Raw genomic sequence first — 17,870 nt, forward strand, 5'->3', positions numbered from 1 at the left:
GTGCATTCGATGTTGGGTTAACATGCAAAGAAAACATATGATCTCTGAGCATGCTGTCCGATTTGAAATACATTTTACAAATTTGACATCTTAATATCTCTTCTTGTTATGGTAGTATCTTAAATGTGCTGTTAATTTACTCGAGCAATAAAATTTCTTAGAACAAATCTCACATTGATATTGTAATCTGTGTGTATCCTGGTGGGATATTAAATCAAGCCTGTCTTCGAAAGATTGTTTACAGATATTACACTTGAATAAAACCTTGCGTAAATGTTCTGTTATTATATGACTTGCCAGTTTTGATCGATTGTTGAAAATTTCTGTGCATATTTTGCACTTGAATCTCATTTCTAAATGTTTTGCTAAATGTTGATTGAAAGAGTGTCTTGATTTGAACGAGTTTTTGCAGTGTTTACATTTGTATATACCTTGTTGCAAGTGTATGCGATATTGAGCATACCTAGAGAACTCTTCATTGCAACTACTACATTTGTAAGACTCTGTTCCAAAATGTGTGTTCAGATGAAATCTTAAACCTGGTCTAGACATGAACAACCTGTCACAATAGGTGCATTTGTGATATCTTCTCGCCTTATGCATTTTTAAGTGCCTCGATAAATAAATACCTAATGAAAAAACCTTTGGGCAATGTCTACATCGATACACTTTATCTCTGACATGCGTTTTAACATGTCTAGTTAAATGATGTTTATATGTAAAGGGTCTGTTACAAATATGACATTTGAAGGGTTTTTCAACATTTACCACTTTGTTGGAACTTTCTTCATTCTTGTCCAAGTATTGTGTACTTTTTTTAACCTGTGTGCACTGCTTGAATAGATCAGGGGATTCTCTCAGGCTGAGATATTTGTCCACAAATTCTTCCTGCGACTTGATATCAGTATCAAAAATATTGCAGCCGGATTTTATATCTAATCTAATATCCCATAAATCATCATTGTTATTATTATTATCATTACTGCCAAAAGAACTCTCAAGGTTTGCCATAGAGTTTGACTCTACAAAACCTAAAACCTGATTTTTATCCATTACATCTAAAAAAGAAAAACATAGTTAGCACACGCATTTTCAAAATTAATATACAACTAATTACAATGTAATTATGTATATATTTATATATAAATAATATAAAATCCAACATTACTTACGAATTAAATTACGATTCCATTAGCACAAAAAGAAGCGCCAAACTGGTTCGCTTATGAATCTGCCATTACATGTCTACCGCCTTCGTCGAAATATGGCGGGTGTTTTTTTAATAACATAAACTATTGCTTAAGTTATAATTATAACATAACATATATGAGAAATAACATTGGGTTTATAAAATAAAATATTAAATGTTTATAAAGAAATAATTGGAAAAGGCATTTATATATATGTAAAGAATTGCTTTTTTTAAAGAATTTAAATTTATGTAAAGCTGCCGAATATTCGGTATTCGGTCTCTGAAATATGCCGAATATTCGGTATTCGGCATTTTGCCGAATATAGTATTCGTTGCAAGCCTAATTCTAATATTGTCCAGACTTAAGGCAACTTGCTTCAACGGCTTTAACTTCCTGATATGTGTATATAATAATCTTCTATATATATAAAAATAAGTCGGGTTTTCCTTCCTGACGAAATAACTCCAGAACGCACGATTTCGACAATTTTGCATTCGTTGGAAAGGTCTCGGGTTCCACAAGGGCTATAGCTAAGAAAATTAGTGGTGCATGGCATCGTGTCCTAATGCAAATTCCTGGAACTTCACGCACCGTGATTAAAAATTCGATTAATAAAAATAATCAATAATTGTTTTAAATAATTGCAGATAGATTATCTTCTATATGTATATAAAAATATGTCGGGTTTTCCTTCCTGATTTATTTTTTTTCTTTTCAAATTTAAAACAAACAAAAAATTTCTTCATCTTTCTCACGAAAACATCTGGTGGGGAAACGGAGTTCATCGTGTTTGCTAGTATTATATTATTATGAGTTTTCATAAGCACTCGACTGTTATCCCAAGGATGCAATTTATTATTCAAAACTTTTATAATCAAACCACATTTTGTAAGCCTATAAAATTTTATGATATTCCTGTAAACCCTGAACAAAGCTTCATTGATCATGAAGAAACGGCCCGGCTGATCTTTACGAAAAACTAATCACCATGGAGACTTGTGCACAAGTCTCGATAGACGTAGTATGAAAATTGTGATTGAATATAAATAAAGTTTACATGATTTGGCCATAGACCTTATACAATACATGAAATTGTATAAGGTCTATGGATTTGGCGCATTGGTTTCTACAAATTTGCATCTTACAAATTATCGAATCCATCTTAAAATAATCTTGGCAAAATTATAGATAATCAAATTTATCTTAGATATTATATATGCAAAATTCTTTATTATTATAAATTGTTATTAAACTTGAACATGTGCTTTCAAATCACGTTAGAATATTTAGCTAACACATGTCTTTTGAATTATCTAATTTATCTTAAAACAATATCTTTCATATTTGCAAATAGTTAAGGTACCTACACGTAAATAATCAAAATTAGTACAGGATTCTTGCAAAGCTATTGGCAGAAAACGTCAATAAAAGATCAAATTTTGTCACAAAAGGGTACTTTTTTATATATTGCGGTCAAACGCTTCAGAATGACTTGAAACAAAAGATTCGCAAATTGGAGTTTCTAGCGAAAACTTAAACGACTCGTTCAAAAAGTGAATGAATATCATATTTGTTATCTACTTTTCAAGATCTATTAATTAATAATTATATTAATACCTTTAATATTTTTTTTTAATTTCAGCCACATCATCCCTTCTTCCTTACTTGACGATTCACATGCAAAGTATCGGCCTGACAGTTGAAGAAATTGCTATAATTTATTTAGCACTACCATTCACAACATTTTTGAGTCCACCTATAACAGGTAAAAGAAATGCTTTTATTAAATAATTTATTGATTTTTTCACAATTTGTTTTTTTTTTTTTCCAGGTTTTCTCGTGGACAAGTTTGGCAAATACAAACCAGTTGTAATAATGACTTTATTATTAAATGCTGTTTTCCATCACTCACTCTTGTTCATACCACACCAGGAGACTCCTGGGGTTGTTCCTGATGCTTACATTATGAAACATCCTGAAAAACTTTACATAGAGGTATAGTAATAATTAAAATATTTTTTTTTGTAATTTTAATCTGTCACACTTAGGACATTCAGTAATTGTTTTGACTTTATTATATGGATGGCAACCCAGTAGTTGTCCAATCTAGTTATGACTAATTAACTATAAGTATATATACTCGAAGTATTAGCTGATATTTTTATTATGTTTATGCAACTATACCCACGATAGGCGATTTTCACTTGAGGCTATATTTAAGATCTATAACCTCAAGTGGAAATTTGACATCAAATTTGCCTGATGTCGGACTTTGGCGGTAGCGGCAATCAAACCAAGGAACCCGGGACTAATTGGTGCTAGCTCACGTTAGAGCCAATATTGCCACCACTGGCTTTTTTTAGACAACTTACAATTTATAATATTCAATAGTTTCAGACAAAAAACATCATTTTAAACCAATTTACAACATTTTCAGACAACATTTTTAGGAAATCCACAGAATTTTTAGACAATCTTTAACATTTTCAGACAATATACAACATTTTTAGACAATCTACAACATTTTCAAATATTCTACAACATATTCAGGTACATCACAACTGAGACCTGGAGACAATTTATTTTCTGGAAGTATTGCCTACGATTTTCAGACAATCAAAATTTTTTTAGACAGCCTACAACATTTTCAAACAATCTACAATACTTTCAGCCACATTACAACATACTTTGGTAATCTACAATGTTTTCAGATAATTTACAGCATTGTCAGACAATCCTCAACTTTAAAATTATTATTAGACCATTTGCAAAATCTCTAGATCTTCAACAACTTTAAACTTGATTATCTACGAACTTCAACATTATTAGGCAATCCATAAAATTTTTAGACAATGTGCAATATTTTTGACAATCTACAACATTTTCAGACAATTTACAACATTGTCAGACAATCTACAACTTCAAAATTATTATTAGACCATTTGCAAAATATCTGGATCTTCAACAACTTTATATTTGTTTATCTACGATCTTCAACATTATTAGGCAATCTATAAAATTTTTAGACAATTTGCAACATTGTAGATGATCTACAACATTTTCAGTCATTTTAAGACATATTCCATACTATATATCTGTTTGTTTCTATCCCCCTTCTGCTAGAACTTTGAACCTAGCCGTTGGCATTAGTCTTATGAAGTTTCACTTCACTAAAATATCTATTACCCTATTACCATATACTTTTCTACTACTAAATATTTCCATTACCCTAGGTGTGGTGGTCACCATGTCCAAGCCGAGAATGTCCAGAAGAAGAAGTAGTGGATTTAGTAGTCGACCAGTGTGTAGAACATTGTTTGCTGTTTGCTTCGGAGGAACCAGAGAACCCCCTTGCAGGTTCTAAGGATATACTGGATCATGGTGGAATTGGAAATGTATCTGAAAAAGGGCTGTTTCTTGAAAAAGATTGGAAAAATGATAGTTATGCAGATAGCTGGAAAGGGGAAATTGAGGAAAGGTAAGAAATACTAATTTACTTTTTAATTGCGAATTGTTACAAGACATAAAAAATAATAGTTATATTGATATTTACATTAAGAATGAAATTAGATTTCTTGGATTGGAAATTAAAAAAAAAAAATTGTATTGTTGTTCTATAATATTTTGTCTAGTAGGAGAGACTGAGTACGGTTGTACCATGATACGGTAGTGATAGTAGTCATAAGAGCTAAACTTTACTTATTATGAGAAAGTACCAAGGGGAAAAGATGTAGTATGTTTGTTTGGACAAGTTTCCATTATTGCTTTTATTCATCTGTAGACCGCTAATCCAAAGTAAAAGTTGCATTTGAATTTTTCAAAAAACTTTCTGCTTGTGTTGACAAAAACAATGCTTTTAACGATTTTTTTTTGTTTCTGAAAAAAGTTTTGAAGTAAAACTTCTTTAGGCGCGACCAGGGTGTAAATCTGTAAAAATGCAACCGAAGAGCATTACGCTCGTGTCTAGTGCCAATGATTCATCTTTCGCTCTCGATGATATCATTTTTGTATGGGTCGATTGCGATTGGTCGTCGTGTTGCTTGAGTATGATTGCTTTAATTACATGATGTGAAACAACTGTTCTAGTTCAAATGTCAAAGCTTACCATTTTATTTTACTGATCCTGAACGTAAAGTATTACAAAGTTGAATATTTTTTTAAATAATTATAAATAATAAAGAATGAATTGATATCAGATTTATTACTCTAAACAAGAAATCAAGCACAACAATGTTTGTGTAGCTGTGTATCATTTATATACATATATACTTCATAATGGGCATCTATGCAGTTTATTCATTGATAGTGTTAATGAAATTACTCAAGATTGTTATAAGTCCACTGTGTGAACAAATATTATAGAGTTTATTAATCAGCAATCTTCATTTCTCTGATGAAAATTCTCTAAGGTTCAAGTTCTAAATGCTAATTACAATGACAAACCGATTATGTCGTATTTGAAGTATGACTTTAATTACATTACTGTTTTCAATATTTAATTACATTATTATAAATATTTTTAATAAATATATAATTTATAATTTATTATTATGTATAATGGTTGACATTAATAAATGTGCGCATCACGAGTGTTACCATGTTACTAATGAACATTATTCAAAATTGTTATATTATGTATCAAGTTATTTAAAAAGTTTTACTTCAATCGTTCGCGAACCTTACGCGCACTCTTTTTTTAATTAAATTTTGTTTTTTGAATATTTCATAATGGTACGGAAAGTTCTAGCAATTTGCCTTAAGACACGATGTCATACACCACTAGTTATTATTTGTCTTATTTTAATATTTAACATTCATCAAAAGTTTAAAGAAAACAAATTTGCACTATAGTTGCACGTCTCTATGTAAAAGCACTCTCTTTACCTCTGTTACTCTCTCATCTATGCACTTTGCCATGTCTATGCTTTCAGTTGTCAAGCCTAATGTCAAACAACTAATGTTATCATTTCCAATACAATTACTAATTTAGTTAAATTCACCATAATATTTATGAAGTTCTTTAATTAAAACAGATAATTAAAATAGTAAGGAACCATTTTGCCAATACTTATTGAATATACGCCGTGCAGCATTTAAAATGTCAGAAGAAGCTAATGTGTCTATCAATAATCAGACAATTAAAATTGAACCACTAGAATATTTAGTAGAAGAGATTGAAGATGAAATAAATGATGATGATGATATTGTTAAGTCTGAATCATCTACTGAAGATAATGATACGTCTTTAGAAAATTTTATGAATTCTGAAGTGACGATAGAGGAAGAAGTCAAACAGGAGATAATCGAGACACCCCTTTCTAAATGTAACATTTGTAACAGGTTATTTGCAGGATTGCATCATTTGCAAGAACATATGATATCACACCTGCCTAGTCCTAGTCATGGCTCCTATCAATGTGATGTATGCTTTAAGGTATTTAAACAAAAGGCATATTTGACAAAACACATGCTTGGTCATACAGGTAAACGCCCTTACATATGTGAAATATGCAGTAAAACTTTCGCACAAACAAGTGATCTGAAGAGGCACATGATCACTCATACAAAAGAGTTTCCTTTTAAATGTGAAGTGTGCGATAGGCCATTCAGTCAGAAAATCCATTTGGAAAGACACATGCTTATCCATAAAGGAGAGTATCCTTATAAATGTGAATTATGTGATAAAGCGTACCGTTTTCCTCATTGTTTAAAAGAGCACATGATTCTTCATACCGGACAACATTCCTATGCATGCGAATTATGCAATAAAACTTTCATTCTGAGTAAAAGTCTGAAAAGACACATGGCCACTCACACCTTAGAACGATCTTTTGAATGTGAAATATGCAAAAAAACATTCAATCAAAGAGGCAACTTGATAACACACATGTTTATCCATACTGAGCAACATCCTTATATATGTGAAATATGCAATAAGGCATTCAGGCGAAAAAGTAATTTAGAAAACCACATGTTAATTCATAAGGAAGGTCAGTTTGAATGTGAAATATGCAGTAAGAAATTCAAACAAATACAATCTTTTAAAAGGCACATGCTTCTTCATAGTGGAAAAGAAAGTTCCTCGTGAATGCAAAATATGCAATGAAAAACCTTCAGACATTTATGTAGTCTGCAAAATTACATGGTCATTTATTGAGATACCACATGCATATCCATATTGGTGACCTCCTTTTAAATGTGAAATATGCAGTAAAACTTTCAGTAGGAAAAATCACATGTTTATTCAGTGTTAAACGCCCCCATGAATGCAAAATATGTGATAAAACACTTAGACAATTAGACCATCTGAAAAAACACCTTTGTATTAATTGTTGCATATACATTAATGTGAAATATGAAATAAGGGTTTTTACACAAGTCAACCAATGTAATAAAAATCCATGATATAAGCAAAAACTAATTATATGAACATTTAGAACTATAAATAAATTCATATAAATATTTTTTGTCTTATTTCTATTGAATTTTCTTCTGTTTACAGATTTTTAGGCAATCAAATAGCAATAAAAAAAAAAGCATATACTTGGACAATCATATTCTTTCAAACAACAAAATTATTGAAGGCTGTTCCTGAAGACTCGAGATCATTTTAAATTGCTTTTAAATTGCTTTTTCTTAATGTGAGATACATTTTTGACATCCTTAAGGAATTAAGACTGTTTATTTCTCTTAGAGTTTATGCACTCGCAGGAATCTTTCTTGCCAATTTGAAATCTTGGTCGTTCTTATATATTTTTGTTAATCATATTATATGAATAATTCATTATCATATAATTAATATTTCTATGCTTATTTTCTTCCTGTAAGCTATAGAAATGGGTCGAAAATTGAAAATGAAATTATTTGCATTGCTTTATGTTTTAGAGATTTCTGAACATTTTGGCATTACCTTAGGCAAAATGAATGTACACATTCATTCAGAATGAGTCGTCGGGATACGTTTTCGGGCGCATGGAACAACCGATTTGAATGGTTCAAAAAACATTAAATTCGTATTGATAGGGAGATGTGCTGATTATTTTTGGCAAAGACAGGTCCAGCCGTCACGGAGATACGGAGCTAAGATTGCTGAAGATAGAAATCGAGTTTTTGAGAGAACGGAGCATCTGATTTGAATGGTTCAAAAAACATTCGATTCGTAATAATTGGGAGAAGGGGTGATTAGTTTTTGAAAAAGGCAGATCCAGCCGTTATTGAGATACCGAGCTAAATGTGCAAATAATGGCAGTTTGAGAGAACTAAGCATCCGATTTGAATGGTTTATAAAACTTTATGCTTGTTTTGACAAAATAATTGCTTTTGGAATAAACTTTTTTTTTCAAAAAAAAATTTTGTATATCGAAGATAATTCATATTAATTTTAATGCTGGCTAAAGTTCTAAGGATGACTTATATACTCTAAATAAATAGTTATAACTTTGTAATTCAGTTTATATAATTCTTGTAAATGTTACACAATATTGCAGTATTTAAAATAATCTATTGGTAAACATTTAATATTCCTCGAGTATTTAATTCTGGCACAGAAAGTTCTAGAAATTTGCTTTAAGGCACGATTCAATACACCAATAGTTGGTTTATTTGTTAAATGCTTACTTAGTCCATGACAAATTGTGGGTAAATATGTGGGAGCCTCTTTCGCTGAGTTTATGACAAAGGAAGATCAAATAGCAGATGTTTGATATCTTAGATGCTACCATTTATGATATTATTGAATATTTTACTTACTTAAAACTTTTACGTTATGTCTTTACTATACAAATTCTTCTAAACATCTTCTGAAACTGTTTTAGATTTAGTAACATGTTTCTTTGTCATTAGTATATTATGATTCTTCCATATTAAATATTTTTCATTTAGAATTTGCATATATTATAAATATTAATATTTATAATAACTATATAAATAATTTATAATAATTATAAAAATAATATATGGATAAATGCAACATATTTTGCAAGTTTTCTTGAATGTAATAGAATTAATATTTTCAAATAAAAATTTTCTGTTTGTGTTGCAAATGTCAAAATGTCAGGTGTACCACCATTTAAATAAAACTAAACATTTAAATAAATTAAATTAATTTGCATTTTAATTATTAACAAGAAAATAAAAAACAATTTAGTTTTTATATAATCATTATTATAATTTTTTTTATTCAAATTATTAAAATTTAATTTTAAGATTTTTAAATAATTATTTTTGTTTTGAATGTTGGTAATTGCTAAAGACGAGTTTGACAGTTTGCTTTCACATTTTTAATAAATAGTTGTACAAAGTTTATTTTAATTATTTTGATTATAAATATTCATTCATTATGAATAATATACGTAAAAATGTAAAATTTAAGCAGTTTCTACTTATGGTTGTGAATAAAACCATTAAAGTTTTAGTAAATTACAAAATTCAATCAAAACTTGTATAAGTCATCTCTTGGTTGAGATATATATAGTTTCAAGACATAATTTTGTTTCCAAATGATCAAAAAATTACAAAAGAATCTTTAAATTATTCAATAATGGAATATCAAGTTGCAAACAATTCCTTTAATAAAGACTTTACTGTTTCTGTCGATGCTGAAACAGAATTAAGTCTCGAAGATAATGGCGCATGTTTAGAAGGATTTGGAGGCTTTGAGGTAATAGAAGCAAATGTGAAAGAAAACAATTCTGTTCTCTTTGGGACTAGTAAAAGATTATATGTATGATCAAAAAATTATAAAAGAATTTTTAAATTATTCTATAATGAAATATCAAGTTGCAAAAAATTTCTTTAATGAAGACCTTACTGTTTCTGTCGATGCTGAAACAGAATTAAGTCTCGAAGATGATGGGGCATGTGTAGAAAGATTCGGAGGTAATAATAGATGAAGCAATTGTAAAAGATTACAATTTTGTTCCACTTGGGACTAGTGAAATATTATATGTGTGCAAAAAGTTGCTTCTTCATACAAATTCATTATCAAAACCTATTGTAGTTTATACTGGACAGAAATATAAAGTATGTTCTATTCCCAGAACTGCCTTATTAATGTGTAATCTGTAAAAAAAGAGTGCGCGTAAGGTTCACATGCAATTGAAGTAAAACTTTTTTGCTATTACACAAGATGGCATTTAAGTTGAAAATAAATACATCATAACAATTTTGAATAATGTTTATTAGTAATATGGTAACACTCTTGATGCACATTTTTTAATGTCAACCATTATACATATTTATATAGTAAAAATTATAAATTATATATTTATAATACCAATAAAAATATTTATAGTGTTTGAAAATAATAATGTAAAAAAGCCACACTTTAGACATGACTGGTTTGTCATTGTAATTAGCATTTACGACTTGAACCTTCATTAGGGAAATGAAGTAATTACTGATTAATAAATTCTATAATATTTGTAATATAACATGTAATATAACAATCTTAAGTAATTTCATTAACACTATCAATAAATAAACTGCAAAGATGTCCATTATACAGTATATCTGTATATAAATGATACACAGATCTCTTATTTAGAGTCTTAGAGTTCTTCATCATTTATAAAAATATGCAACTTTGTAATACCTAATGATCAGGATCAGTAAAATGAAATTGTAAGCTTTCACATTTGAATGAGAACAGTGAAATATCATCGAATCACCAATTTCTTCTTGTCGTGTTTTAGAAACATAATGGTTGAAAGTCTTTCATTTAATTTGTTCAGTCGTTTTCTCCCATTCATCGTCTTCGTTTTAAGAAAAAATAAATAATCCATTAATACTGGTAACTAAATTTATTGCAACATATAAAAGCTGCTAAATATTTGTTTAATAGTATTCGTATCTTCTCTTCAAACATATTACCTTGAGATTTGGGTATTGTAAGTTTTTTACAAGCATGATTTTCTATTTATCTTGTTTTGTTTTTATTCATCGCCATTGTCACGTTTTAACTTCCAAAACTAACATGAAATACTTCATTTGTATCGAAGACTGATTTTTTATGAAATTGCTGACGGAATATATGTTTCTTGATCAGCAAAATGACATAACCCATAAACATATCTGTAGCAATAGATATTGTTAAAGCTCATGCATTTAATATAATTTTCTTTGATGAGTTTCATTAATATTAGCTTCCCCAGATATAGCTTTCCCTCGAATGAATAATATAAGATTTTGACTTTAAATCTTCATTAATTTTATTACTTTCAAGAGCTTTAGTAGAAAGAGGAACTGGAAGAGGTACTATAGTTTCCATATTTTTTCCGTTGCATTTGCACAGATTTACTTCCTAAATGATCCTAAAGAAGTTTTACTTCAAAAAAAGTTTAATCTGGTATCGAATTTTAAACAACACCATTGTGGACACACATCAGTTAATAATGAATTAATGGTTGAACTATATTGGGTAAATGGATAAATTATATTTTCATAGATACATTAATTGTTCCAACAATATTTGCTAAAATCAACAAAAATTAGGTGTCAATGTTACTTTTATGTCAACAGTTGCAATCAATCTGCAACAATTTCAAGCAATTTATATCATTTACGAGCTAGTAATACTTAACATTCATTCAATTATTATAATTTATTATTTTTATTACAATTTCATTTATCTGTTCTAGAGACCAAAGCAAAGCAAATGGATCTACAATCATCCAGACATCAACGAGTGATGCCAGGACATTTGAGGATGCCATGAATTACAAAACTGCAGATCAGTCAAATACAGACGATGTGATATTTTTGATTCTGGATATGCATTCAAATCTTGGAGAACCTATAGAACATTTGGGGATAGAAATCGAACAGGATGAGAATGATACCAGCATTGATTATAAACACAGGTAAAATATAAAGGACTCTTTTGTATATATGCATTTGTCTGTATGAAGTAAAATGTCGTATGTGATATTTATGAAACAATATTACGTTTATGTTATGTAACAAATGATTTAAAATATTTCATTCTCCTAGGTTTGGAGAACAGATGTTACTGAAACATGGTGTAAACGTTTCCGATTTGGAAGAGAAGGATTTGCGTTGTGGAGGAACAACGATCTATTCAAATAAATCGAATAATCATCTATATACGATATTCAAGAACGAAGCTCTGTCTTGTATTGTTCAGAAGTGTCGATTCAGGTAAATGCAAATGATACTTGTAATGCGTATTACAAATTTTATACGCATTACATAATTACAATTGCATTTTACAAATATTTATTTGTTGTCTAATTAATAAGAATAAATAAAATTAGAGATTTTTGATAGGATTTTTATCTATAAATCTTATTTTAAGTGGACTTAATTTTAAATTACATTTTTAAATATAAATATGTAACATGATAATTTCAAATAATATTTTCTTACAAAGTGCTCTTTCTCTTGCTTTATTTATCTATCTCTATTTTCGTCTCTTTCTTAATTTATCTAGTTTTGTGTATCCCTTACTTTCTCTTTTCTCTATCTTTTTATCTGTTTTAAATTTTTTTTATCTTTTATTTTTTTATATTTTATCTGTTTATTTATCTATCTGTTTATCTAATTTTCCCTTTTTTTCCTTTCACATATTTTACTTTTCATCAAGTTTTTTTTCTCTTTCACTCTATCCTTATAGATTAAATAAATTTTCTTTATCTATCCATCTATGCATAGAGCAAAATCGCTAATTTTGTGTTTTCTCGACGTTTCAAGCCTTTCTGAATCGAATGAGACCAAATTTCGAAAAAGTATATGTGTGTGTGTGTGTGTATGTGTATTTTCGGCCGTATTTTGTGCGGGCCGTTTTCTTGTAATAAAGCGTTAAAAATTTTTTTTCGACGATTTTCATGTTTTTTTTTGACGGTAGATACCATAGTCTTGTAGATCATACTAAAATATTACGGCCCCACGACAAGTGATTTAATTTTGAAAATTCGTCAAGGTTTGCAATAGTTAGTATCCTTCTTTTGGCGTTTGTCAAAATTAGACCTTTCATCGACGTTTGCTCAGAAACGACTAAACCGATTTCAGAAATTTAAAAGCCATTTGATGTATCACGATGCAGATAATCGTTTCTCAGTTTTGTGCGACGCTCAGACGAGCCGTTTCTTTGTTAAGTCACATTTAAGCTAATACTACCGAATCGATTTTAAAAAATCAAAAACTGTTCGAAAGATATTAGTTGTGAATGATACTGATTAGTTTTAGTTGAAAATCTACCGAACCGTTTTCTTGTAATTAATTGTTAAAAAAAAATTTAAGCCGATTTTTATGGAACTTTTTTTGGCAATATATATCATGGTTTTATAGAACTTACTGAAAATTTACGGTCTTACGACAACTAGTTTAATTTTAAAAAATCATCAAAGTTTGAGAAAATGAGTAGTTGTTTTAGACGTTGATTAAAATTAAAATTACACGATTTACTTGGTATGACGATAGAGTACTTGGTCTTAATGAAAATAATAAACTATTAAAGTCCTACGGAAACTGGTTTAATTATAAAAATTGTTGATTTTTGAAAATTTGTTTTTAACAAATATTCCTGTTAACGTGTTCTTTCGTTTTCTATTATGTGTATTAAATCCTCTCGGAATACTTTTAATCAATTATAAATTAATTTATTTTTTATTGATTAAGTCGATTATTTACACATATCGGGAAGTTCATGTAACTTGTCTCAAGGCAAAATACCAATACCAACTAGTTTATTTGTTTCACACTCCTTCTCTTTTGCAATGAATATCTTATTGTTTTAATTTTCAATAGGTATTTTTTGTTTATCTGTTTTATTATCTCTAAATTTTTCTCTCTTTCGTCCTCTATTTTTTTCTCTATTTTCTTCGCTATCTCCTTTTCTCACTCTTTCCGTCTATATATGTATTTGTTTCTCACTTGCTCTCTTTTTTTACACTAAATATCTTATCTTTTATTTTTAACCAGTTTTTCTCCAATTATCTATAAAATTATTTATATTTATTTCTTTTTTTCTATATCAATCTCTTTGTTTATCTATCTATCTCTATTTATTTTTCTCTCTCACACTGAATATCTTATTTTTTATTTTTCTACGAGTTTTTTTCTATCAAATATATGTCTATCACTTTTTCTACCTCTAAATCTCTTTTTTCTTTCACTCTCTCCCTTTTTTTACACTCATTTTTAATTATTCAATTATTTTCACTTTTATCACATGTATGATGATACTCGAGCACACTTTCTTTATTGTTTTGTCTTAAAAAATCCAATTATTGTGACTTTATTTAAAATCAATTTCTATCCCTTCATGTTATTTTCATTTCCGCATTAAATAAATATTAATTCCGCCAATATTATTAAATAAATGCTTCAAAAGAATGAAATAACTTGCAAGCAAAACCGTCCATTTTGTATGGTAAATCTATGAAACCTTGTAACGTAGCAGGCCACGTAACAAACAACATGTTGTATTCATGTTCAAGCTGATTAAAGATTACAACTAAACGTCACATTTTTTTAACGTAACATTCAACAACGTAACGACGTTTCTTCTGTGCTACGTTATTTTAACTTTTGTGGTTCACTGGGGTATTGGTGAAACTTGTACAAATTTAAATAATTTATAATATTGCATATTACTGTATTGTTCTATAACAACTTGCTATACTATAATTGCATTTAAGATAAGATGTGCAATTCGAATGTTCTCAAAAGTTGTGCATTTTTGTTTTATCTTCTGTGAACCATTTGATTGATATGAATGAGGTTAAGGATAAAATTGTTCAAAGTTATTTTTCAATTTCAAAGTTTTACTTCATAGGCGCTGAGAAACGCTACACACTATTAATTTTTTTTTTCAGGAAAGGTGGTCCAGAAGTCTGTCCACCTGACTATAAAGAGAGCGATGACCAGACTTTCTGGGTCTACTTTGCTCTGAGGTTTTTCGGAACTACAATGTTATCCGCGGGGGTCACCATAATGGACCCCATAGCTCTCATGATGATTGAGAAGTACGGAGGAGACTTTGGAAGGGAGAGATTGTTCTCGAGTATTGGAATGGCTATATTCTCACCAATCACAGGTAGGGGAAAAGGATACAGGAACAATTTTAAACAATAAATTGGTATATTGATTCCTGGCTCTGTTTTCAGGTTTTCTGATCGATCTGAGCTCCAAAAGTCTTGGATACACTGACTACTCTGCAGCATTTTACACCTACGACACATTGCTGGTGATATCTGCTATCACTGTATTCCTGATGCCGTTGGGAGAGAAATTACCAGCAGATAATATTTTCAAGGATTTCCTGAATTTGGTGAAGATGCCTCATGTTATACTGTTCATACTGTTCTTGTTTGTGCTTGGAAACTTTTGGGGATTCATTGAGTCATTCCTGTTTTTGTATCTGAAGGAACTGGGGGCTCCGAATTACCTACTAGGTAGATATAGATATAGATATTAGTAAAATTTGTTCAAGGAGGAAAAAATTTTCTCCTATTGTCTATAGCTCTCTCTCTCTCTCATGCACTCTTGCTTTCTATCTCTCTCACATACATACTTTTTTTTTATCCTTTTTTCATTTTTCTCACTTATTCTCGATATTTTTTAATATTTATTTTTTATTTCACAGGTATAACTGTCACAGTAGGAACTCTAAGCAGTTTGCCATTCCTGTACGGAGCAGAAAAAATAACAAAAATTTTTGGACATGTCAACTTGATTGTCATAGCATTCTTATCACATGCTGTACGACTTGTGGGATATTCCTTTATTGAGTAAGTCATAGGAATAAAAATATTATAGTCCATCCGAGTGTATGAAGTGAAACTTTATAAGAAGGGATGGTAATTGATCTTTAGTGAACTCGTATGGCTCTTTATTAAGAAAAAAGGATTTTTTGAAGTAAAACTTCTTTAGGCGCGATATGGGTGTAAAAATTTTTAGGCGCGACACGGGTGTAAATCCGTACAAATGCAACGAAAATGCCAACGTGTAGTTGAACACTACGACGCAGGTAGGCGCTGATGTCGCGAGTCGCGATACACTCCCGTCATGTCATGCGTAAGTCCAGCGCTAAACCCTATATGAACTTGCATTAATTGAATCACGTTTTTTTTACAAAAGAAGAGGTTGCTGTATTATGTCCTCATGGAATAAGACTTTTCTTAGAGAATAAATGTGCCATGGAATATAATAAATTTATATTGAATCTCGTTGAAGACAAAATAATATCTACTGCCACGGATATTTATGTAGGTTGCCATGCGACAGATCAACAATCATACATTCGTCAGCAGTTTCAAAAAAATCGGTTATTGATACCGGGGCTTTGCCGTATGAAATAATTTTAGTTCTGAATAAATTTTACATAATAACAACTAATATTGATGTAAGTGATGGCTTAGCTAATGGTTGTGTGGGAAATTAGTGTACATAGAACGTGGCGATAATGATGAACTTCTACGTTTATGGTTTGAATTTCCCGGTAAGATAGGTAACAAAATTAGGAAGAAAGCTTCACATCATATTCAAACTCTTAATATCAGTAGGACAGCTGTGCCGATGCTCAGGAGATCTTATTATTATTGATGTTATATGATTATTAAAAGATGATTTTTAAAATTCAAATATGATGTTTTTTTATTTTTATCTTAATTGCCTACTCATACAATATTAAAAGTTTTACTTCAATCGCGTGTGATCCTTACGCGCACTCTTTTTTTTTATTGTTTATTTGATGACTTTGTATACAAAATACATTAGTCATATACATTTTATAAGATATCTTTACAATTTTATTTTATTTGATTGTATATAATTATATAGTGCACTATATATTTTATATGTGTATATATGTGTCAATAATGTTATAAAATTGGTCAGGTTGGAGATTTTTTGCCTTACTATCTCCCTCCATAGATCTTGCCTCTCTTTTTCCCATTTTTTGCACTCCATAATGGCGTTCTCTGCATCCGCCCTAGTCAATCCACCCAAGCAATAGCAATTAGAATCGGTGTTGATCCCAATTCTACTCATGTGAAACAGAGTGTATGTATGGTTAAATCTTAGTCTACATATTGTAGAAAAAAACAATCAACATTTAGTAAACTCGTCATACTATGGTCTGATAGGTATTACTTCTTGTGTTGTGCCGTAGAATTTACCTTTGATCTGTTTTGAAGCTATTAGTTAATAGTTATGTAATAATTATCTGTATATTTAAAATAAATTGCTAAAATTATTTATTAATTATTTTATTCTAGTGAAGCCTGGTGGTGTTTTCCATTTGAAGCTCTCGAAGCTTTATCTTGTCATTTAATGGTGGGTTGCAGCAGCTACTTATTGCGCCATTTTGGCACCCAAAATCTATTGGCCACTTTAATTGGAGTCCTGGGAATGGCCCATTTCAGTTTAGGTATTTAGAAAAATGATTAATAAGAAATTACATTTTACATAAACTAATTTTATATTAACATTCTTTTTACATTTTTTTTAAATTAAGATCTTTTTTGTTACAATTACATCATTTGGATTTGATATAACAACCATAATATTTTTTTTTCATAATTTAATGTATATTTTTATTATAATTTATGTCCTTTTCTCAGGTAGAGGCAGTGGCAGTTTTGCAGGAGGCTTCTCATTGGAACAGTAGGCACGAGGGGAGTCCTTCAGATACATGGGACTTATGGCTGTTGCTGG

The 17,870-nt window shown here is 29.8% G+C and overlaps 3 protein-coding genes across 3 annotated transcripts in view; 2 read left to right on the forward strand and 1 right to left on the reverse strand.

Annotated features, from left to right (window-relative positions):
* Nucleotides 1-90: 90 nt before the first annotated feature.
* Nucleotides 91-1,053, reverse strand: LOC113391318 (zinc finger protein 888-like). Its single transcript, XM_026627263.1, has one exon. It carries the CDS (start codon nucleotides 1,051-1,053, stop codon nucleotides 91-93), a length of 963 nt encoding a protein of 320 aa, XP_026483048.1.
* A 1,784-nt stretch (nucleotides 1,054-2,837) lies between these two features.
* The window catches only part of LOC113363284, a gene marked incomplete at its 5' end in the record, with an annotated part of 25,396 nt that continues 10,363 nt past the window's right edge, over nucleotides 2,838-17,870 (forward strand). Inside the window, 8 exon segments of the mRNA XM_026605775.1 lie at nucleotides 2,838-2,958; nucleotides 3,025-3,188; nucleotides 4,427-4,671; nucleotides 11,831-12,052; nucleotides 12,183-12,350; nucleotides 15,029-15,249; nucleotides 15,320-15,607; nucleotides 15,799-15,943. Coding sequence (XP_026461560.1) covers nucleotides 2,838-2,958; nucleotides 3,025-3,188; nucleotides 4,427-4,671; nucleotides 11,831-12,052; nucleotides 12,183-12,350; nucleotides 15,029-15,249; nucleotides 15,320-15,607; nucleotides 15,799-15,943 — 1,574 coding nt within the window.
* Nucleotides 6,250-7,492, forward strand: LOC113363285 (gastrula zinc finger protein XlCGF7.1-like). The gene has a single exon (XM_026605776.1). The coding sequence runs from the start codon at nucleotides 6,292-6,294 to the stop codon at nucleotides 7,279-7,281; it is 990 nt and encodes a 329-aa protein (XP_026461561.1). The 5' UTR covers nucleotides 6,250-6,291; the 3' UTR covers nucleotides 7,282-7,492.

This window comes from Ctenocephalides felis, unplaced genomic scaffold (assembly GCF_003426905.1).
Source record: "Ctenocephalides felis isolate EL2017-DRISC unplaced genomic scaffold, ASM342690v1 CF-g0.4_SCAFFOLD_00845, whole genome shotgun sequence".
Lineage (NCBI taxonomy): Eukaryota > Metazoa > Arthropoda > Insecta > Siphonaptera > Pulicidae > Ctenocephalides > Ctenocephalides felis.